This window comes from Aythya ferina (genome assembly GCF_964211825.1).
Source record: "Aythya ferina genome assembly, chromosome: 3".
NCBI lineage: Eukaryota > Metazoa > Chordata > Aves > Anseriformes > Anatidae > Aythya > Aythya ferina.
The window spans coordinates 18,282,224-18,305,072 of NC_140298.1; the positions used below are offsets into that span (position 1 = coordinate 18,282,224).

At 37.1% G+C, this 22,849-nt stretch overlaps 2 protein-coding genes across 3 annotated transcripts in view; both read left to right on the forward strand.

Annotated features, from left to right (window-relative positions):
• Nucleotides 1–22,849, forward strand: part of ATF3 (activating transcription factor 3) — a 160,852-nt gene that overhangs the window by 50,300 nt on the left and 87,703 nt on the right. The gene's annotated exons all lie outside the window — the stretch shown is intronic.
• The window catches only part of TMEM63A (transmembrane protein 63A), a 28,130-nt gene that overhangs the window by 225 nt on the left and 5,056 nt on the right, over nucleotides 1–22,849 (forward strand). The window contains exons 1-21 of one of the 2 annotated variants that reach the window (XM_084515367.1): nucleotides 230–318; nucleotides 417–533; nucleotides 1,482–1,678; nucleotides 3,815–3,894; nucleotides 5,398–5,461; nucleotides 6,622–6,659; nucleotides 7,770–7,912; nucleotides 8,542–8,593; nucleotides 9,704–9,812; nucleotides 10,221–10,291; nucleotides 10,734–10,814; nucleotides 11,350–11,473; nucleotides 11,841–11,974; nucleotides 14,694–14,831; nucleotides 16,233–16,386; nucleotides 17,140–17,246; nucleotides 18,648–18,734; nucleotides 19,382–19,444; nucleotides 20,431–20,593; nucleotides 21,663–21,768; nucleotides 22,633–22,800. In XM_084515367.1, coding sequence (XP_084371493.1) covers nucleotides 1,493–1,678; nucleotides 3,815–3,894; nucleotides 5,398–5,461; nucleotides 6,622–6,659; nucleotides 7,770–7,912; nucleotides 8,542–8,593; nucleotides 9,704–9,812; nucleotides 10,221–10,291; nucleotides 10,734–10,814; nucleotides 11,350–11,473; nucleotides 11,841–11,974; nucleotides 14,694–14,831; nucleotides 16,233–16,386; nucleotides 17,140–17,246; nucleotides 18,648–18,734; nucleotides 19,382–19,444; nucleotides 20,431–20,593; nucleotides 21,663–21,768; nucleotides 22,633–22,800 — 2,068 coding nt within the window. In that variant the 5' untranslated portion in view covers nucleotides 230–318; nucleotides 417–533; nucleotides 1,482–1,492. Of the gene's footprint in view, nucleotides 1–229; nucleotides 319–416; nucleotides 534–1,481; nucleotides 1,679–3,814; nucleotides 3,895–5,397; nucleotides 5,462–6,621; nucleotides 6,660–7,769; nucleotides 7,913–8,541; nucleotides 8,594–9,703; nucleotides 9,813–10,220; nucleotides 10,292–10,733; nucleotides 10,815–11,349; nucleotides 11,474–11,840; nucleotides 11,975–14,693; nucleotides 14,832–16,232; nucleotides 16,387–17,139; nucleotides 17,247–18,647; nucleotides 18,735–19,381; nucleotides 19,445–20,430; nucleotides 20,594–21,662; nucleotides 21,769–22,632; nucleotides 22,801–22,849 lie in introns of those variants that run through there. The other variant, XM_084515366.1, reaches the window with a different exon arrangement.

Consider the following 22,849-nt stretch of genomic DNA (forward strand, 5'->3'; position numbering starts at 1 on the left):
GTCGCCGCTGTCCTGTCCTGTGAGGAGAGGCGTCGCGGGTCCTCCTCGGCCGGCAGCGGGGTTGGGGGCCGTCTGTGAGGAGGTGCAGCATTGCTGTCATGCTGGCTCGCAGTCTGGCGTGGCAAAAGTTTCCAAAGTTTGTTAAAAAAAAAAAAAAAAGACTTCTGTCAGCGCGAGGTTTCAGTCCTTAGAAAGCAAGGGCAGAATTATGGCACAATTAGGTGTGTTTTTTTTCACAGTGCACCTGTCTGCCGAGACAAAACCTGCCTCTCCAAGTGTCATGCGGTCCAACACTTAGTAAATTCTGCTTTGGGAGAAGTATTCTCTATAGTGATTTTATTATTATTATTGTTATTTTTGCTCTTCAGAGGGAGACCTTGAGCTTAATCGTATTCTTCTTTTGTTTTTGTTTTCAGCATCCGGAACAGTGCTGCCATGTGTGCTCTTCTTCTAAAGATATCCTAAAAGTAGCGTTCCTGGACCTGTGATGAGGACCTACAGTCTTTGATTTCAGAGGATAGAGGTTGTCTGGGGTATGCTTTCTTTATGAATTTATCAGTCAGAGTGTGTTCTGCATGAAGCACGCTTTTGTCCCAAGTAGGTAAGGACGATGAAGTTTATAAGATCCAAGAAAAGAAGTGTTTGAAGTGGAAAGTCCCAAAGTACGTGGGCAACTGCCTGCAGTGATTTAAGAAAAAAAAAAACAAACCCAAACAAAACCCAAAAAATACTGTTATATTAGTAGCTAAATCTTGTCTGGTCTCATATGTTACTGATTTATTTGAGCAAGTCAGATGATTAAAATGAGGTACATGGCTGTCTCATAGAAAATTGGAAATACTCTGTTCTTTTGTGGTAATGATATATTGTAATTACTGTGCTGCTCTCCTAGTTAAACTCTCCAATTGGAAATTGGAAAATATTCCAAGAACAGAGAAAGAGGAGCATGTGTATTTGGGTAGTAATTTTTTTTTCTTCCTGGGGAATTAGTAGCAAATTTGTTAATAATCTCAAGGTTTTGGATTCAAACATTTGGATGCAAAGTTCATAAGCTAGTGTAATCACACATGCTCATTAACTAGGAGCCATCTTTGAACTTCTATAGTTTGTTGGAATATTTAATGCCCTGTGTTACTCCTAGAATCAGAATCCAGCCTGAAAGTAGTTTAGTGTTATAAGTTAGATAAGAGAGGAGTTTGTGTGTTCTTCTGTAGCCTTCCTCAGATGTCTGCACGGAACGTGGTTGGTTAGATGTCTGGAATTCTTGCTTGGGCTCTGCTAGTAACTGAGTCTACTGAATAACTGAGTTACTGCAAAAATATTTCTCAGGTGAAGAGGAATGATTTATTAAATACAACTTCTTTTCCAAAGTACTTTCCTTGTCGAATCTTACTATGTTCGCTGTACTTAATGATGATAGTACATCTCAGAAATATCAGGAAGGCTTTTCACATGGTTGTTTCTCTTTTCTTCTTATTAAGGGAGAGAGAAAATGAGCCTTTCCTTGTTTCTGGATTTTGGACATTCTCATCTAGCCTACTACTGGAATAGAAGTGTACCTTTCAACTCAACAAATGAGACGTACTGCTACAGCACAGCCCGGGGCAGCACGGTGCTCCAGGGAGTAACTTTTGGTGGAATCCCAACTGTCCTGCTGCTTGATGTAACCTGCTTTGTTGTAAGACCAGTTTCTATTTCATGTATTGAAAATAGAGGGGCCATCTCAAAAATTAGACACAGAATTCTGCACAATTGTTATCAGGTAGCAATTTGTTTCGGAGAACCTTCAGAATAATAAAAGTGTTAAGGCTGTCCTGAGAACTTCAAGGTAGTTTACTTTCAATTATTGATAAAAACTCTCACATAAGTGGGATGATGATGTCACTGTGTGTTGGATGTGTAGGTGTAGAGAGAGTGCAGTATGATGGGCTCTGTATTTAGAATCGTGGTGGGCTTTGTGTAGTGGTAACTCAATTTTCTATGTTTTGTCTTAATGGCAAGATCATTTTTTCCTTACTCTGGGTTTAACTCCTGAGTATGTTTTTCAGAACAGGAACACCACTACTAAATTGCTTATCCGTAGGAAAATATCTTGATTGTTTTACAGGAGTTACAGTATGGAAAATCTGTCACTTCAGAGATTTTTGAGTTAGATTTTGTGAAGCTGTCGAAGAAATAGCGTTCTGATCAGCTCAGTCTGGACAAAAGGAGAAACAAGACTATCTGCTGATCTGGAGGCTCCAGGGCATGCCTGAGACTCCAATAAAATCTATGGTTATTTCAATGAGTTTGGTCTTACTGGTCTTAAGCCACCAGAAAAACAGAACTGTGCACCTGCAAATGGGCCTGATAAGTAAGGTTTCTGGTAATGAAATGAGACTGAGGGAATCACAGTTCCTGAATTCTAGAAGGCCACTGTGGGGAAACTTGAAACCACCTCTGTGAGGTCTGAGCTGGTAGTTCCATAAGAACTAGAGGATGTTCCTAAAAATTACATAGTGACATTTAATAATATTTTGTTGGACTATTTGGGGGGATATTTTCTGAGCTGTGGTTGAATTTAAAGATGCTGAGTCTCTTCTTTTGAGTTCCTTTCTGTTGTACTCTCCTCTCAAAAGGCATTAGGAAAAGTTAGCTGCCGTGTAGAAGACTTTTCTCTTTTTCAGGTACTGAGTACTGCAATTTATTTAGCAACTCCTGTATTCCTCCTATGTTTGTGACATCTCTATTGCAAATACCCTAAATAAGTGTCAGTTGATGTAATTCTGAATATTACTTCTAGGCTGGTTTCCTAGGGAAGTGAGGTTTATGTATTGCACCGTCCACCCATTTGTCAGTTCCTCCTAATAACCGTAGAACATATTAGCTGATTTCAAAGTTGTCAGTGACTTGATTTTCAATGATTTGTTGTCATTGAAATTTCTGGGTTCCTGAAGTTTAATGGGCAGATAAAAGAGAGAGAGATCTAAATTTGCATTTCCTGTTGGGGGTAAATCTATTACAAGAAAGTTTTATTTATTGCGAAATGCGGAAATGAGCTGGGTAATCTTGACATTTATCCTGACTGGCCAGTTGGTACTTGCAGAGCTTGAAATAAGTTGCATTACTGGCACTACTTCCTAGCCAAACAGGTATGGGATGTAGGAGGGGCTAGAAGGTGAGAGTGTAGGTGTTAACATATGTTTAGGGAACAGGCTTTGTTAGTTCTGCGTCGTTGCTTCATACAGAGCAAGGTCTTTTTAAGAAATTAAAAAATCCTATGCATCTGTGAAATAAATAGTGATTTTTTTTTTCTTGTTTTCCTAGCCTCTTTCAAAATGTGAAAATATAGGGGGGAGAGCAAAAAATCCATTGGAGAAATCAACTATAAGTTTCTGGGGTTTGAGTTATAATGTATTATTACTGAGAAGGATACTAAATAATTCTCATACTTGAGAAAATAGTTGACCCCCTACCCCTCTACAGCTGTTTACACTGCTGTTTAAAAAAAACACAATTCATTGCAAGTCTTCCATTGTAGTTCTGTGTGGGAGTAAAGAAAAACAGTAAAGGTGTATTTATGAAAGTTTGGACTTTCTGTCAACTACTACTTGCTAGTTTTCCTGACTGTTACAAACCTTTATCAGTATTCAGTTTGGAAATACTACGTTCAGAAGTCTTCCTTCATAAATTAGAACAGCAAAGTAGCTGTTCTGGCCCTCGTGTCCCAGGCAAGTTGGTTTAAGAGCTAGGACAGCATTTTTGACAGTACCTATAGAATAATGGTTATGAAATTGAAAACAAATATTCAAAGATCTTTCTTTTTCTTTTCTAGATTTTCATGTTTCTCTTTTCCACTATAAGAAAGAGATTCTGGGACTACGGTCGTGTTGCTCTGGTGTCAGAAACTGAAAGGTAAAAAGATACAAAATTGGATTGATTTCTTGAAACCTGTTGGGGACCGTGGAAGTTAATAGAGTAAATAGGGCTTAAATTACATTAATTTTTATCACTTAGATGTGCTTGTAATCACATACATATTTGTTAAAAACATTGTCGTGCTGCTTTGTTTGAAATACGTCCTCCTCACAGAGTTCCCCTTTGCAGTGTCAGTTAATAAAACCGTATTTGCCATTGTCATTGTAAATCTCATTCCTTTGTCGTGGGTTAAGGAAGTGGAAGTAAAAAAAAAAAAAAATAGGCTGCTTGTCTGCTAGCAAATCACATAACTGCTTGTTAATGTTTACAGTGTTTCTGTAATAGAAGGATATTAACTTGTGCTTATCCTGGTTCAGGTATCTTCCCAGAGCTCCCTATGCAGACTGTATCATAATAAGTCTGAAGGGTTTCAAAAAAAAAAAAGTCTTGTTATGAGTTTCTGAAATTCTTCACTGATTTTTTTTTTTTTTAAGTGATAACTGCATCTCAGCTTTTTATTTATTTTAAATATTGTTTATACAAGGTGATCTCTTGAGATGTTTAAAAGCTAGTCATGTTTTTATGAAGTGGGAGAAGATTACCAGTGAGGCTCCTGCTGATATTAATGTTATATCTAAGTTGTGGTAATCTGCAATTAAGCAAAAGGAAGTGGCTCCAAGTGTGGTTTTCTTAGTCTGTATCCACGTACGAGTGTGAAAAGTGGATGCAGCAAAAAAGATGGACAATAATTGAGACAGCGTTAATCTAGCTAGCTCAGGTAGCAGGAATGAGGATGCTCTGGTACAGGCTTCCTAGTGGGCTGTAGGGATCCACAGAGATCCACAACCAGATGTTTGAGTCAGACAGGTAGGAGTCTACATTGTTATCCCTGTGGGATAGTGACCTAGGAATACTGTAATCATGGGCATATCAACATTGCAACGTTTCTTTTTAGCAACAAACTGAAAACAGGTACTTTGCTGTTTTTGAGACCCACAGACTTCCTAATTGTTTTTAGCCTTGCTACAAGACCGAATTTGCATGAGGAGTTCCTGCAGTTAAAGGACTGAATTGTGCAGGGAAATTCTGAGAAATGGCTCTAAGATAAAAGGAAGAGAGGTGGAGGGGAAAAAAGTGTGAGCAGGAGTATCTGAGCAGGAAACTAGTTTGCAGAATTGATCTTGCCTAGGCTTAAAACCTGTTTTGCATTTTTTTATGTGACTTCAATTTAATACTTGAATAAAACATACAGTTCTATTTCTAGTTCAGTTACACACTTGCTTCAGGAGCTCACAAGTACTAACTTAGGAACATGAGATGCAGTACAAGCTTCTGTGTAGCATATGCACGAAAAGTGAAAGCCGCAGCCTTCGTAAGAGGGAAAAGTATTTTACTACTACTTCACTTAGTTACTTCAAAATAGTTGAAGTTGAAATAATTCTATGGAATTTCAGCATCTGCTATTAAAGATACTTAAATTAAATGATGTTTTTATTTCAGTGAATTGAGATACAACCGGTTGTCAGTATCTTCATTGGTACCTGAAGCTCTTGAATATGACAGTGTAAGTATTCTAGAGTTTTAGTATTTTTTTAGATATAAACTGTGTAATGGAATCGGCTGTGGTTTGCCGTTGCACCTAGCCCAATGAACCAGTCACTGCATGTAGATAGCTTTCAAGTGTGAAAAATTAGTAATACATCATGTGCTGTTTTTATAGAACTGTATGGAATCTCCATTTTCTGACAAACTATTGACATATCATAAACCAGGATCTTCTGTCAGCATTGTTTTCAAGTAACTCTCTTATCTGGGAGAGGGATTGTACGTTACTGTTTCAAAAAGGTGGGGAAATGGACTGTGAAATATGTACTTAAATAACAGTTCAAAAAGCTACATTATTTTAACATTGTAAATAAAACCTAGTTGATCTTCATAGTACTTTTTTTTTTCTCATGAAAAAGAAAAATGGATGAAAGCGTGAGACTAGTAATAATGCCATCTACTTTAAAAGTAGACTTTAAAAAGCAACTTCAAAGCAACTATATCACTGAAACTCTTGAATAAAAACGTGTAATTATTTAAATATTATTAACTTGAAAAATAGGGCTTTCAAGAAAGAGGGCTTTAGCTTTTTTAACCATACAGAACATGCAGTGGGATGTGATCTCTGCTGTACAGTTTCATAGGAGGACTTGAAATTAATAGAAAGGCTTCTTATCTAGCTTTACATCACTGTTTGGCTTCTAACTTCAGTTTAAGAGATTAACTTGTATGAGACTCACGTGTAGCTTATCCTTGAAACTGGGGTCTCTGAAAATGTGTTTTGTGTGTTTTTTTTTTTTTTTTTTTGGCAGGGGGAAATCACCTGTTTAAAACAGTGCATTAGAAACCAATTTTCATTACAAGATTAAATTGTGATTTTTGTTCAGAGATGGGATCTAGACACACTTCATAAATTTTAAAAGTCCAAGCAAATAATCTTCCACCACCATCCACTAATGTCTTAAATACTCTCTGAAGGCAGATGTTACAAAGAACCCTTTAAAAATATGTAAAGTAATAGATATCTTTCTGTATGTTTCTAAACAATGATTTTGGAGTAATGCTGCAAGTTTTTTAGCTAAGAAATTGGCTTTAATAGAAATAGAAATGCTTCCCTCAATTGTACAGATTAGAGACTATGTTTTTCTATGTTGGCTCCTAAAACATCTTTCTTTATAGGGGTTTTGTTCTTGGATGACAGCTGCTTTTCGGATGCAGTAAGTATATGAAAAAGTAGTGAACTTTTTGCACTTTTTTTTTCCTTCCCCTGTATAGATAGAATTTAATACAAACAATATGTGCCTCCAGTGGGGTGGGCAATAGTAGGAAAAAGAATATGAAAACAAGGTGACCACATAGGAATACAGGATACAGTTGCCTTTCTTTTAGCAGTATAGGGACTTCCTGATAAAGGAACAGATTTTGAACTGAAGTGAGTCTATGGCTTTTGTATGGGTTCTGATAACCAGGCTTTAGGCTTTTACCCTTCAAACAGTACTGCATGGGTGATCGCTGTTTCAAGCAAGTAGGGCCTTGGGTAGGTGACAGGCTTTCCCTGCAAGGGTTTTTATGGAGACTGTTGGTTTAGTTAGGGCTGGAATTGACTAACAAGGAAAAGCCAATTCCACTGTTTCCAAGAAACTGAGCATTAGAAATGTGATATTTGCTCTCTATATCCCTTTGGGCTTAGTAAACTGTGATTTATTTATTTTTTTAACCAATTCCTAGCTTAGATACATTGAAACAAGAAAGGGATGGGGTTTGAGCCTGTCTCTCTGTTTTCGCTAGTTCAGTTCCTTCCTTTTCTAAGAACTAATATTTTACTCATCTGTCTTGCTGAAAAGAGGTAGATGACAGTTCTTTTGGAAACGTATTAATACCTTCTGTTAATTGGGAGGCATGAGAGTAAGGTGGTTCTGTTATCATTTTCCTCATGGAAATTGAGATGAATGAATGCTGTCACAGCGTGTTCCTAAAATTTGAGTTAGACTTACAACCCTGTGACTGTCTTAAAACAGGAAGTCATGGCAGATGTCTTTGTCATCTCTAGCTTGATAAAAGGACGTTGTATGCATATTTCCTTTTCAGATTACTTGTTTCTATCTTAAATTCCCCTATGTTAATTTTCATATGTTGGTACTGTGCAAGAAGACACTTGGAACTTGAAGTTAAACTTTTGTGTGAAGGAACGCAACCATGTTGAAAACTGAAAGTCATTGGGTAGACTGAGAGAATAATGTATGTTTAAGAAACAAAATGACACAGAAAACAAAAACTCCAGAAATACTGAGTAGACTGACCTTTGTGCTTTTCTGTCAATGGTGTAGTGATGATGAGATTCATGACAGATGTGGTGAAGATGCCATACATTACCTTGCCTTCCAGCGTCACATCATCTGTTTGTTGATTGCTGTCAGTGTTTTGTCTGTGGGTGTCATACTGCCTGTCAACTTATCAGGTGATCTACTTGGTAAGTGTTTGTACATTGTTTATGCATGTGCAGTTCTTTCTGTTGTGATGGTTTAACTTGTAATAGTCGGTGCTAAAAGATCATTTAGCTTTTCAGATATACTATATCTCTTTCTCCTTTGAACGTATACTCAATTTTCAGTCACTTGAATGATCACTTTTCAAATATCTGATAGTCGAAGAAGCAAAGCCATATAAATTTTCTCATTTTTGACCTCAGTAAGGTTATCGGTATTGTTCTTTAAGCACTGAATTCATGCAGTTTAAAAAAACTGTCAGAGAAGAGAAATCAGTGAAGATGAAATAAGAATGTGAAGGAAACGGATTCTAAACCGTAAACAGTATTGTTAATTGGATGTGAACAGAGACTTAGAGGAGAGGGGGACAGGCTGCAAAGATCTGGTATTCAGATCTTAAAAATTATTATTTCTCTTGATAGGTTGAAAGTGGTTTATTACTTGCACGCTTTTGCCAACTTTAAAATGCAATATTGCAAACCAGCATTGATTATGATTCTGAATATATTCAATGTTGAATAGATCAATATTTTAAAAAGAGAAAAGCTGGCTTTCTCATAGTTTGCATGTGAATTTTGCACCAGTTAATTATGATACTTGTTTTTGTTCTTAGTTAAAGATCCCTATAGTTTTGGAAGAACAACTATACAAAATTTAGAAACTGGGTAAGTAAATGCTGCAGAGTACTTTTATGCTTATGTCTCTTTCCTACCATAGTCTCTAAACACAATGAATTGATACTTGCAACATGGCTCACAGGGTAGGAATTACTTATTTAAGCATCATCAACTGAAACTGGGATGTGTTCTGCTTCAGGCTACGCATTACAGCACTGATAAGAAATCTAGAAACTTGGCTTCTACTCTCAGCTCTTACTTCCTATACCATGTGCTTTTCTTGGCTAATGTTCACACATTTAACAATATTATTTTCAGAAATTTCCTTGTTGAAAGAAACCATGGTGCAGAAAGGGAAATAAAGCTGACAGCTTTACTGTAACATAAGAGAATTCAAATCATTTGAGTTACACTGGATTTGCACGTGTCTGTCTCATTTGAGACCACTGTTAAACTTCTGTTTTTTTAAACCTATACAATAGTTGAAATACAAGGCTATATGTTTTTTCTGTGTTGTATTACTTGATCAAAAAAAAATCTATCTATGCTCTTATGTCCAATAGAATTTCTGCCAATGCACTTCATTTTTTCTAACCACATTATGATTCCTAGTAACTAGTGGAGACTTTTGATTGTTTTTTATCTGCAAAATAGATTCCTGCATCTTAAGTTAACTGTAATTATTAATGCTCTTCACAAAAATGAAGAGCTGTTCATAGAACCAAACTTTTCTAAGTTTGGAGGAACAAGCTATCAGAGAAGCAATGTTTACTCCCTGTATTGGGTTATTTTCATTTTGGGTAAGGATTGTCTTCAAGGGGAGTTCAATTATGCACAAAATGTGGTTATGCCAATAAAATACATTTTGGCAAATACTGTGGGGTGTACTATTGATAATCTGAACGCAAAGGCACAAGCCAAATGCCTCCTAAAAGGTCCATGCTATAGAATAGTGGTTTTCTTTGCAATTTCATTTACTGTTTATTGTAAAATGCTATGGGTAACCCTAGTGGCTGTCCAAGCATCTTCATGGGTATGACTATTTACCAGTTATTACTTTTTTATGATGGTGTTCAAAGAAAGGTTTTGATGGCTGTTTGTATCAGTAGGACAATTCGTTGTTTCTATTTCTCACATTCATAACATTTTGTCCAACAGTAACGATCTTCTTTGGCTGCACACATTTTTTGCTGTTGTTTACCTGATTCTGACTGTTGTCTTCATGAGACATCACATGAAGGCAGTCACATATAAAGAAGAAAACATAGTAAGTTTGTTTGTTTGTTTGTTTTTTTTTTTTTTAAGTGTTTGAAAGTGAATAGTGTTAAAAAAGTAAATTGCTAAGATGCTTCCTCCTTGCTAGAATGTGATGCGAGTGTGAGGGGAATTTACTGAAAGCAAAACTCCACTGAGTGAATTGTGAAACATGGCTGGAGAGACAAGGAGTGGGGAGGGACTTGTGAAATTTTGATGCATCTTCAACTAGTATAGAAGGTAAATGTGTTGCTGTCTTGAATAGGTGCAGCTTCCATCAAAATCAGAGCATCCTACTTTTTTAATTTTTTCCCCCTCTAAAACTTAGCTACCTGTGCTATGTCAATTCCTTCCTCATATTCTTTTCTCCTTAGTCATACAGTTGGTTTCTCAAAATAGGATTTTTTTTTTTCTTTTTCAGGTAAAATGCACATTGTTTATAACTGGTCTTCCAAAAAATGTAAATCGAGACACCATACAATGTCATTTCAAGTAAGTTCTGTGCTTGACTAGTATCACTAGGAACAGGCGATTTAAAATTATCCTGGTAGTTCTACCTGTCCAAACAAATATTTTTTGACTCTTGCATTGTTTCAAATCCATGTTATAGTATCCATCTTTTCTAAGTGTATTTATTACTTAGAAATAATTGAGAATAGAAGGGAAGATACTATATTTCAATAAAGCTAGATAGCTGATCTGAATATTAGAATCTAAAAAAGTGGCTGCATATCCATGCTTACCATTAATGCTCCCACATGGTTTTTATTTGGGAATAATGCTGCACATCTCATTCAAGTAACTTTCAGCATCTGTCTCCGTGGAAGTCTCCTCTCTGTGGTACACCATTGAGATGTCATTTAGATATCAGTGATGCTCTTTGAAAAAGTTTCTTCAGTGTACTGTCTTTTCTCACGTAGTGCTTCCTTTTCAGCGCTGCCTACCCAAGCTGCTCTGTGCTGGAGGTCCAGCTGTGTTATGATGTAGCCAGGCTTATTTATCTATTTAAAAAAAGGTACTCTTTTTGTAATATATCTGAGTTTGGAATAATTTTATGAATGTTTTGCCAGTCCTCAATCAATTTTTACAAGTAGTACTAAGCTTGCATATACTAGAACTGCTTTCTGCTCTTAAAGTTCTGGTCCGGTATTCAGTTAGATTCAGCTGTATTTTGAAGTGAGCTGTAGCTGTTTGTTTTTGTTTGTTTGTTTGTTTTGGTTTGTTTGGGCAGTACAAAGTGGAAAACAGAGCTGTTACATTAGTAATTAGAAACTGTAGCAGACCTTTGCTTTGCTCAGAGATCTTGGACACAGAAGGAAAAAGGGTTGTTTTCTGGGCTATACAATAACAACTTTTCCTTCTGGGACCTCACAACAAGTGTAGACTCATGATATTATAGGTTTGAAAATAAATTGTATGAAGTAGACAAAATAAGATATATGAGTATCTTTGATTTGTTACGAGTCCTTGACGTAATATTTTCTCTTGGGGATAATTTGCTGTTGATACTGTTCTCTTGCAAAATGTTTTGGATGTATTTTTCTATCTAGGAAACAGGCAGAAAAAAGCCTGACTTACTATAAGCATCTGCATCAGAAGCACGGCAAGCGCGTCCAAATCAACCCGAAGCCATGTGGTCAGTTCTGCTGCTGTGAAATGAGAGGATGTGAAAGGGTAAGAGATAACGTTCATTCTTACTTGTGGCTGGGAAGATTAATACAGGAGTAGAGAAGACTGTTTTTTGTGTAACATATTGTTGAACTTCAGAAGATAATTATGTATTGCAGGGAGCTCATCTTTCATGTTCTTTTACAGTAGGGAACAGGAGTGCCTTAAAATTTTTGAGGTTTAATCTTAGTGCAAAAACAGAAGTACACAAAAAACCCCTTCTGGTTGTTTGTCTTTGTGCAGTGATGTGATTTGTAATTTCTGGAATTAGTGTAATGAATAGGGGCTATGGTTTGTGTAAACTGTATTTTAATGAAGGTATTAGCCATCTGATACTTGGATGTAACAGTAAGAGTCCTCAATTTCCCAACAGGAGGATGCTGTAGATTATTATACTAGAGTTACAAATGCACTGATGGAAGAATTCTCAGAGGAGGAACAAGCTGTTCGAAATAAACCACTGGGAATGGCATTTGTAACATTTCAAGAGAAATCCATGGCAACCTAGTAAGTTTTGTCTGCTGTTGTCTTTGGTCTGTTCTAACTGTAATAGTACTACTAATCTGATCTGATTTATGTTGCTTGTGTGCTTATGTTGGTTCTTCTTCCTTTCTTATTCTTCACCATCCTGTGGATTTGGTCTGCTCTGCTTACTGGTAAGTTTCCCTGTAAGTGTGCGTTAAGCCTCTATATTTCAAACAAACAATTTAGATGCTAAGAGACTAAATGGCTCTAGACATTTATTGGTATAAGGAACTTTCTCTTCTGTGTGGGATGCATCAGTCTAGGCTAGTAGTAGGCCAGACTAGTTGGATCTTGAATGTGGATTACTGATTTTTCCATTTTCTACTGTGCAAGTTACCAATCTATCACAATGGGTGCCAATTATACTGCTAGTTAGTAATCTCAACGAAGTAGTTAGTGACTGACCTGGCCATCAGTGCTTAATTATTTTTGTTTTAAAGGTAGTTTCTGGATGTTTGGTGTTGGCAAAGAACCAGGCAGAGTAAAGAGGAGAAACTGAAGTTTCCAGCTTTGAGTGTCTGTAAATAAATAGAAAGCTTAATAACTTGATGTGCAAGATTTAATGAAAAGTATGTGTGTGTCCATGCGCTCAGTCTTTTTATGTTGTGTATGTGTCTATAAATCTGCGTGAGTACGTATTTTTAAAAAGTGTGGTGAATAAGCAAGTTGTTAGATAAGCTAGGATAAGACAATTCAAAAAAGATATTTTTAAAGCTATGACATTTTTAAAGCTATTCTAGGTTTTAGTAATACTTCTTTGCAAGATGATGGAGGGTTATGTGGCACAATCTGTTTCAATATTCCTTTTTTGCTTGTAGATTGCTTATGACCCTCAAAATCTGTTTGCCTTTGGATTTTACTATATGTGTATTTCTTACCTTTTACTATAGATACGTGTGTAGACCTATTATCAGAAGGTGTTCAGCCCCTTTTATTTAGTTGTTTGTAGAGAAAATGCATGTAAGCTGCCATTTTGTTTAGCAGTTTGTGAGCATCTCTTACTAGCACAAAGTGATTAAAGGGAAGCAGAGTAATATTTGTAATACAGGCATAACACATCATGTTTGTTTTTTTTTAATTCTTCATAGCATTTCTAGTTTAAATTGTCTGTGTTCTTTTGACCCTCAAGTCATAGTAGAGAGCCAGTCTTTCAGGCTCTTTTCAGGGAACTCCAGGGTGTAGGATTTCAAGGATTTGAGGTGCTGGAAAAACTTTGCATGCTGCTCTTTAACCGACTATTAATTATGTGATGAAATCTGCCCTTCTGTTTTTGTGATGTTACATACTGTACTTTGAGATTCTAGAGCATGAATTAATGCTTTAAGATGTGAATCTAAAAGGAAAAATAAGCACTGAGGTTCTTTCTCTAGCTGTTCATTTCTTGTTTTTAATTTTGATAGGATAATTTCTTCTCGGACATGCGTTCTGAATTGCACTGCAGGCATCTGAGTTGGAGTTACTAAGAATGGAACATATTTTAGCTTGTTTAGCTTGCAGTGGATTCTATTCTTTGGAAAACTAGATTACAGAAGGAGCTGAGGCTACCATCAGATTAGAAAGTCATATGGTGCCACTAGTGGTCTCTTCCCCACAGAGCCCTGGAATAAAATAGGGTGGAGGAAGCTGGAAGCCAGGACTGATGTTCATGGAGTCAGGTAGCTGTAGAAGCTGGATTGAAGTTGGTGCTCATGTTGGTGTAGTGTGGTTGGAATTGCTAAAGCTTGCTTCATATTTACTCTTTAAAAACAAGCTATCGAAGTATCAAAAAACTTTCTTAGCATCTTGCAGCAGCAAGTATTTACAGTTTTACATCGCTACTTGAATTCTGGTAAGGTAAAAATCTGTTTTGTCTTCTATTGATTTGTTTGGTGTCTGTGTGGTTCTCTATTTTCTTTATGTTAAGAGCATGACTTAAAAAAAAAAGCATGTTCAGGAATTTTACAGTCCACTCGTTCAAATACAATGTACGTGTATACTGTTTCTATGCTAGTGAAATGGTGTTTATCTGGAGTAGAACCTTTTACACTGTAACTTGCACACAGTTGTATTGTCTCTGAATATATGCTTATCACTTCTGTTGGTGTGTTTTGAGAAATCTTTTAGAGCATTTATTCTGGCCATGTTTCAATGTGGTTTAAATACATTGATATTCAACTCAAAATATTAGAAGATAAAACTAAATGTTGTGATTATTTTGAGAACAGGCAAAAGGTTATTATTGTGAATTGTGAGGATACCAAAATTCTACGAAATGCAAAGATGGCTAGATTTTGTATTGGTGTAATGAAGTAGTGTAGACTAATTGTTCACTCTGCTATGACTTGAGAAAAGTTGTTGTTATGTAAGAGGTGTTGGGGAACTGTCTTTTTTTCCTGATGCTCTCGGACTTTTTTTTAATATGAACCACTGCTGCCATTAGTCTTAATAGAAACACTGAACAGCTCAAATCAAGATTGCTTTTTTGTTTTCCAGTTTTGTCAGTTATCAAAGGTCTGTGGTAGTAACTGTTTACATACATGAGATGATGTTACAAGCAGATAATAACCATTTCATTTAAATGCATTCTCAATCTCTAGTTATTAAAAGGGGAAAAAAACCAGCACCGCAAACTCTTATCACTATTGCCAGTCTTCCTCTATATATGCAGTGTTTTCAGGTGTAAAAAATTGGAAAAATCCTCCTCTTGTTTCCCTCCTTACAGCATCCTTAAGGACTTCAATGCGTGCAAATGTGAGGGATTTAATTGTAAAGGAGAACCACAGCCATCACCCTACAGCAAGGAGCTGCACATATCAAACTGGAAGGTTAAATATGCTCCATATCCTGAGAATATATGTTGGTAAGATTCCTGTCTTCCACAATTTATTTATGATAGTGCAGGTGTAGAATGGAGACAGGAGAAGGGGTCTAAGTGCATTTTTCTGTAACCCTAAACTGAAACTTTATGGAATGTTTCCATGTGGCTGGTGTGAATTGTTATTTCCATTAATGGTGCTCTTCATTGACCTTGGGGATATCTCTCAGAGGTAGACTATAGAGTTTTACCACAATGAAGTTCTGGTACTTGCAGTTCTTAATTTTGATTTTTTTTAAAGCTGTTTTTATTTTTTTAATTAGTCTCTACCTCCTCCTTTCTATTTTTTGAGGTTAATATATATCTACTGTTGAGGTATGAGGCAAGGAATTTGGTGTTAGTGCTGAGTATTCCTCAAGTATGTGCATGTATGTGTGTGTGTATACATATATACACAATATATATTTTTGGCAATGCCACAGGACAAGTACAGCTTGATTCACTCTGAACTATGGTCTGTTTTCCAACATCTTTTTTACTGACCCAGTAAATTTCACAGACTTTACTTAGGAGAGTGTGTGAAAACAGATAAGTGCTTTTTGAATCAAGCTGTTCCTGTGCGGTCTTCTGTCATGCTTAGAGGCTAAAAATGACTAAATGTTTTCCAGTTGCTTTGTAAATAACTTAGGATTGCACCAATGTAATCTTCAGGTCATATGACAGAAAAATTGTTGTGACATTTCTATTGCCCAAACTGAAACTGCAAATAAGACAAAAAATACTCATTGTTTGGCTTTTCCCCTGAAAATAAGGAGTTTGCCATGTTACTTACCTAGGCTCAATGTGAGAGTTGTCAGTAGAGGGAATGATAATGAGCCGCTATTCCTGCTTTGTCTGTTCGTAATGCTTGGCTTTGGCTGAGGTTCAAATCATTACAGTCCTTTTGGGAACTGTTTCAGAAAACATTAAGAACACTGCCTGGTTAAGACCTGTGGTTGCTGTGGGTGCAGTTGGATGTTTCAGTTGGGTGTTTTTTGTGTGTTTTTATATAAATCAGAGTTTCTTGGTAGATTGTGCTTCTGATAGCTGTTCTCCTTGCTGAACTTCTCTGTATAGTTGCAATCTCATTCTAACTTTCACAGTTTAATAATGTGGAAATACTAAACAGAAAGTGTTTCATCCTAAAGCTTAACTACTTTGGACATTGTATTTAAGTGTTACAAAAATTTTGAAAGTGTAAGTTGTGTTATCGTTCAAGAAAGGTTGCTCTGTTTTCATTATTTCTAACAGCAACTGGAACTTCTGTAGTGCTTTGTTATTTAGCTTTGAGAATATGAAAGCCTGCTTTAGAAATAGTAGTGCCACCTATTACTTGATAGTAAGCATTTGCTATTACATATAAATATATTTATCTGCTTGTTTTTGTCTTTTTTTTTTTTTTGGCAGGAATAATCTTTCGGTGCATGGTTTCAAATGGTGGTTTAGATGGTTTTGCATTAATTTCTTTCTTTTTATTGTGCTGTTTTTTCTTACCACTCCATCCATAATCATTTCAACCATGGACAAGTTCAATGTCACTAAACCTATTCACTACCTTAACGTGAGTATCACTATGTTTGGATATAGCTGTATTTCAGACCAAAAGCGTTACTAAATGGATAGGTGTATAATAAGAAAACGAAATAATGTCTATAAGCTACATTCAGTTGAAATTCTCAGAATTGCTTAGTGTAGCTTCTGATTAAAAAGTGCATGTCTAGAATCAGGTCCTTGGTCCTCTTTTGTTTTTTGATAGTAGGCTGGATAATTTCATCTGAAACTTTATTATATAAAATTTTTTATTTGTAGTAAAAGTTGCATTCCAAAGTTTCCTATCTTTAAATATTTAAAATATAAAACCTTTTGCCAAAAATGGAATTTCACGTCCAACTTGTATTCTGATTTTTATGATGAGAAGAGGGGAATTCAGATTTTTAAACTCTAAAGTAAAATGCCATGGTTTTATTTTGCTTACTGGATTGAAAACCAGGATGTCACGTATATCTGGTCCTAGTCTAACTTCAGCTGAAATATCTAATATGAACAGTTTGTAAGAGATTTCCCCAAGGTGGTATAAACTACATAAAAGCTACTTGTGAGACTTCACCCTCATGGAATTTAATCCCAATCCTACACCTGTTTCCTGTTTTGCACATGAGCTCTGCTTCATTCTAAGTCTGCATCTGAATATGATTTTCACAGTCCAACCTGCTATAATTTACAAAAGGCTAATTAGTGTAGCCTCTGTTCTTCTATCACAGCTGCATTAAAATATTTTTAACACCTTTATTTATTTATTTTTTCCCCCAATTAGAATCCCATCATCAGTCAGTTTTTCCCAACGCTCTTGCTTTGGTCCTTCTCAGCTTTGCTACCAACAATTGTCTATTACTCAACATTGCTGGAGTCCCACTGGACAAAGTAAGCAAGATCTTCCTCTGTTTTGGTCTTAGATGTACTACTAGAACAAATGGAGAAAGTGCTTATCTTTCATGGTGCTTTTAAATCTCCAGATCTCTCATAGCCAGGAATATCATGTTCTCATCACTTTCTAATGCAATACTGAACACTTTGGAATTATTACACTTGCTGTATTAATTACAGATTCAACCACATGATTTGCTTATGCTCCCTCATCACATATACATTGTGCTTAAAACTTACTTGGAAAGAAATGTATCTTCAACAGGAGTATGGGTAATACCTCTGACCCTGTAACTAGCTCACTGTCTGGGCAGGTAGGAAGCGTGGGTTTGGATCCTCTCCAGGCTGATAACATAAGAGTCATGATAGAATCATATCGTAGAACAGCTTGGGTTGGAAGGGACCTCAAAAACCATCTAGTTCCAACCCCCCTGCCGTGGGTAGGGCTGCCACCCACTGGATCAGGTTGCCTGAGGCGTCATCTAACCTGGTCTTGAACACCTCCAGGGATGGGGCATCCCCAACCTGTCTGGGCAATCTGTTCCAGTGCCTCACCACCCTCTGAGTCCCTCAATCCTTCTTCAAGAAAAAGTGCTTCAAATGCTGGCATGCTAACTAAAAGAAGGACATCCTTCTTCATGTTTGTTTCACATGGAAAAAATGATCAGATGTAACAGTGCTCAAATCAGTGCTACTGGATATTGTTAGTGGTGTTCCGAAAGACCTAAAGACCTGATTTTAAGCCTTAGTATAATTATACTAACTGGTGTGTCCCATAGTACCCAGTGGCCATGTGATCCTATAAAAATCTCTGGTTTTAATGCTGTATGAGACAGCATCTTTAAAAGAGTCTGAATTGTTTATGGCATTTCTGTGCTTTTCTGACAACGTGTCTCTAGAAAGATGTTCCTACTACTGTAGGAGGGTATAATATTAGTAGTGTTATGTTCCCAAGTCTTGACTCCTGGCAAGTATAATTAAGTAGCATGTCTGAGTGTCTAGTTTCTTGGTTCTGGTGCCCTTCAACAAACTGCCTAATCCTTCTTAGCACCATATTTGAAGAGCAGTTTGTTTACAAGCTGCTGAGAGATGTGAGTATCATTACAAGAGGGACCAGACTGGTGCTCATCCCCTTGCTTGTGGTACAGAGTGGTAGTTTTTCTTAGCACTGCATCTGGACTAATGTTCTGAAATGTCTTCTATGCCCAAGATGATACCGAGAGCCTGCTTGGTTGAAATCAGTGAATATCCCAAAGGGGTTTCTTTCACAAGTATCTTCTAGTGGTGTATATGGTAGGGGAAGCTGGAAGTCTCGTGGGTCCTGACATTCTTTGAGCAAGGTCCTTCATGTATGGAAGTCTTTCATGTGAATTTCTTACTAACTTTTTCTGTTGGCAGATCTGCAGAGAACAGAATAATGATGCATAAAGTCTACATATTTCTGATCTTCATGGTATTGATTCTGCCTTCCCTTGGTCTGACCAGGTAAAGTTATAGTTTAATAGAGTAATGTTTGGGTATTCTGACAGCTTCCGAATGACAGATTTCTTGCTTTTTAGTTGCTAGTTGAGGTACAGTTGATGTACCCCACCCCTTTCCAGAGTGTCTGGTGACACACTGAAATGTTACATGTATAACATTGAAATCCAGTGTTCTTCATCTGAAGACCTCATTGCCCTTAACATTTGTGAAGTTTCACTTTTTGTGTAGCAAAGAAATCTATGACACTGGAAGATCAATGGCTAATTGAAAGTTGCCCACGCTGTTGTAGCTGAGAACCCAGTTTCCTGAGTATGTCTTATAACTGAGTTAGTTTTTTCTTTTCTTTCTCTGGACCTGTACTCTGTTTAACTGTCCCTAGCTAATAGGATAGCACGTATGTGTCTTACCTATATTCTGACTTCTAAAAATTAATTTTTAGAACTTCAGTATGAAGTAGGTATTTTTCTTTTATTATGTATCTTTTTTTTTTCCTATATCTGACCAGCAGTAAGTATAAAGCTAAAGTAGTATTCAGATTATTTGATTAAACTCTTCCCATCTGTTATCCTGATCTGAACTACTGAAAGAGAAGCAGTTTTGCACAATGCTAAGCTTCTGGACACTAATTATATTAACCATCTTTCTTTCAGTCTTGATTTTTTCTTCCGTTGGCTGTTTGACAGACAATCATCTGATTCTGCCATTAGGCTGGAGTAAGTATCAGCAACAATTTGTACAATTATTTAGGATGCTTTTTTTGCTATTGACTAACTTTGGCTAGTGTTTTTTAAGATTACCTCAGGGATGGTACCTTAGGGAGGACATCGAGCTTCAAGTAAGGGGAGGAGAGAATGCAGGTGCTTTTGCTATGGAGAAGTCCATAGTTTTTTTCCTGCCAGATAATACATGCAGATATTTACTATGAAGTATTTTCCCCAAACCTTACAAATTTTGTAGAAGACAAGAAAAGGCAGGATGATGTAATGCAGGTGAGGGGACCAGATAATGTATTAATGTATCATTGACAAAGGAAGGATCTTCCAAAGAATTTCACTGGGACTAAATAGCTTCAACAGTTCTCCTTTTTTGAAATCTGTTGACTCACTGTTGATATTAAGAAATACAAATGTCTTCATGCCAGTACTTGCACACTTGCAGATATTGATTATTAGAAGCTCTTGTGACTGTGAGCTGAGCATGGTGGCTAGTTTGCGAGGTGGCTGTAGGGAAAGAATAGGATGCAGTTATTAAGACTTAATTATGTTTTCAACTGCTATTTCAAAGTCACTTACAAGAAGATGAGTAGGAATTACTACCCTGTAATGGGATTTTATCTCCTAGTCTTATCTTGTCTCAAGCTGCCATTGTAGCCATCGAGTGATGCTCTCATTAGCCACCCCATCAGACTGCTGTTTCTTTGCTTGAACAGTGTATTCCTTATCCAACCTGGGTGACTCAGCTGGTCTTCTTACAGATAATTTTGCACTGGCTCCATAGAAGTACACTTTTACTGCAGTTATAGTTATGTAGTACTCTTTTTCAACAAGGTTATCAGAAGTCTTCTTAGACACTTCTTATGGTGGCTAGTACTTATACCTATGGAGAGAGATTTCCAAAGATGATAGAGATCCATTGTAGATATATTTTTTTCTATTTGCTTTTGTGCTTTCCAGTCACTGTCTGATGTCTTTCCTTGCAGATGTGTCTTTTTGCCTGACCAGGGAGCATTCTTTGTGAACTACGTGATTGCCTCTGCTTTCATTGGCAATGGAATGGAGCTGCTGCGCCTACCTGGCCTCATCCTTTATACCATACGCATGATAATGGCCAAGTCCACAGCAGAAAGAAAAAATATTAAACAGGTATTAGAGCCCCACCTTAGCCAAGAGGCAATTAAACAATTGCTTTTTATAAGAAACAGTGGGAGCCCCCATCTTTCAGACCACTAACCATCATGTCTTGACTTTTTTTGGCCTTGATTTCACTCACCTGTAACAAGTTTGTATTGCCCTTCTTTGCAGCATATTTAACTGTGAAGTATTTATTCAAGTAAGAGATGGTCAAAATCTTTGTATCTCCAAGTCAGATTTTTATGGTTTGGATTTTTTAGTAGAATTCTGATATTATCTTTATACTCTAAATTGAAGGGTTTTTAAAATTTGGATCTGTCCACAGTTAGTTTCTTCTATCAGCCATCAAACATGTGCTATTTGATTTTATTTGGTTAGATCTACATTCAGATTAATGCTTACTGTCTAATTTTAAGCAGTGAACTTTAACTTTCAGATGATGCTTTGTCTTGCAGCTTGATATTCAAGGTATTGGAATACGAACTTAAGCCTGTATACAGCTGTCCCCATTCCTTTTTTTTTTCTTTTCTTTTTTTCTTGGGGGGAGGTGGGGTGTCCATTTTAAAATAATCATGTTAAACATTCACTTTTGTTAACTGTTGCATGTTATGCCTTGCTGTGGTTGAACTGATATCTATAGATTTCCCATTCCAAGATGTTCAGCCAAGCATTAGAAAAAAAAATAGGAGTACCGACCATACCAAAACTTTGACATCTTGAGCTTTCCCTAGTGTGAAAGCCAGCACAAGGAACAGATACGCAGTTAGATGAAGATTCTGTGTTTGGCCCAATTACTTCCTACCTTGTAGTTTTAAGTAGTTGCTTTTTGTAGATGAAAACACTTTCCTTGAGGATTTTTTTTTTTCAGGCTATGGAAGTAGTAACATGTTTTCTGTGAGTGTACCTGTTTAAAACACACAAAACTTATGTATAATTGTTTGTTTGTACCTCTCAGGGCAATAATTGATCTATAAAAGGGAGAGAATAAGAGAAGGTGAACTTGCTTTAGTGCATCTGTCTTAACTCCTAACAAATTGATAGGTGACACAAGAGATTTAAGTGTTTTGTTCTTCCTTCCTAGCAACAAGCATTTGAATATGAGTTTGGAGCAATGTACGCGTGGATGTTGTGTGTGTTCACTGTCGTCATGGCCTATAGCATTACGTGCCCCATCATTGTCCCATTTGGTAAGTTCTCCAATGAGCTGTGGACATTGTGAGTGAGGCTGAGGCAAGTGGGAGTTAAGGAAGGCCCAATTCTAGGTTCTTGGTACAGTTTAGATGCTGATGATCCCTTGGACTTTCATTAGTTTTCATCCCTTCCTGTGGGGCAAAATAGGACAGAAGATGGTGAATTAGTTCTTGAGCTGCATTTAGAAGTTGAAACTATATTTGATGAATATTAAATGCTTATTTTATTTTTGAGTGTTGTCTCAACTAGCTCCGGTGGTGGTTTTTAGTAGTTAAGCATAGGAGTTCAGATAGATTTGGTTGTGAGGGGATTATTTTTCTCTCTGGGTTCTTGAGGTCTAAGAGAAGCAGGCTGCATAAGGTATCTGGAGGTCCATACTCTGGCTTAGACAACCAGCTAATTAGTTCAGGGTATGTGGTAAAGTGCAGCTACCCTGTAGTGCAGTTAGAGCTGCGGTCCTTCTGTAGGACCTCAAGAAGGTCTCCAAGTTGCAGGCTGCCTTACCTGTACTGCAGTGAGGTAGTTACCAGGCCTACCCAAACAGATTGGGCCGATGTGCCAGCACTAGAGAGGAACTCGGGCTCTACTCTGGGAGTACAAGTGGTGCCACAGAGAAGTGTGAGGAGAAGGGGAGGAGGGATAGTGAAACCCTGGGGATGTTGGCCCTGCCCCATGAACCACCTTGGAAGCAGGCTGCTTTCAAGAAGCTGTACTCCATTCATATTTGGGCTGTATCCACCATTAGGATCTGGATTTTCAGTTGCTTTGTTGCTGTAGATCTCCTCATAGAATTGCTGCTTTTATCAAGTCTTGAAAAGTCTCCAACGACCTCTCCTTGGCTCTTCCTTTTTTCCTTCCAGGGTTAATATATATACTCCTGAAGCACATGGTTGACCGCTACAACCTCTACTATGCATATCTCCCTGCCAAGCTGGAAAAGAAGATGCACTTTGCAGCAGTGAATCAGGCCCTTGCAGCTCCAATTCTCTGCCTTTTATGGCTCTATTTTTTCTCCTTTTTGCGACTGGGTAAGCTTTACCTCTTTTCACTGAGAACATAGTCCTACTTCTCTTGCCA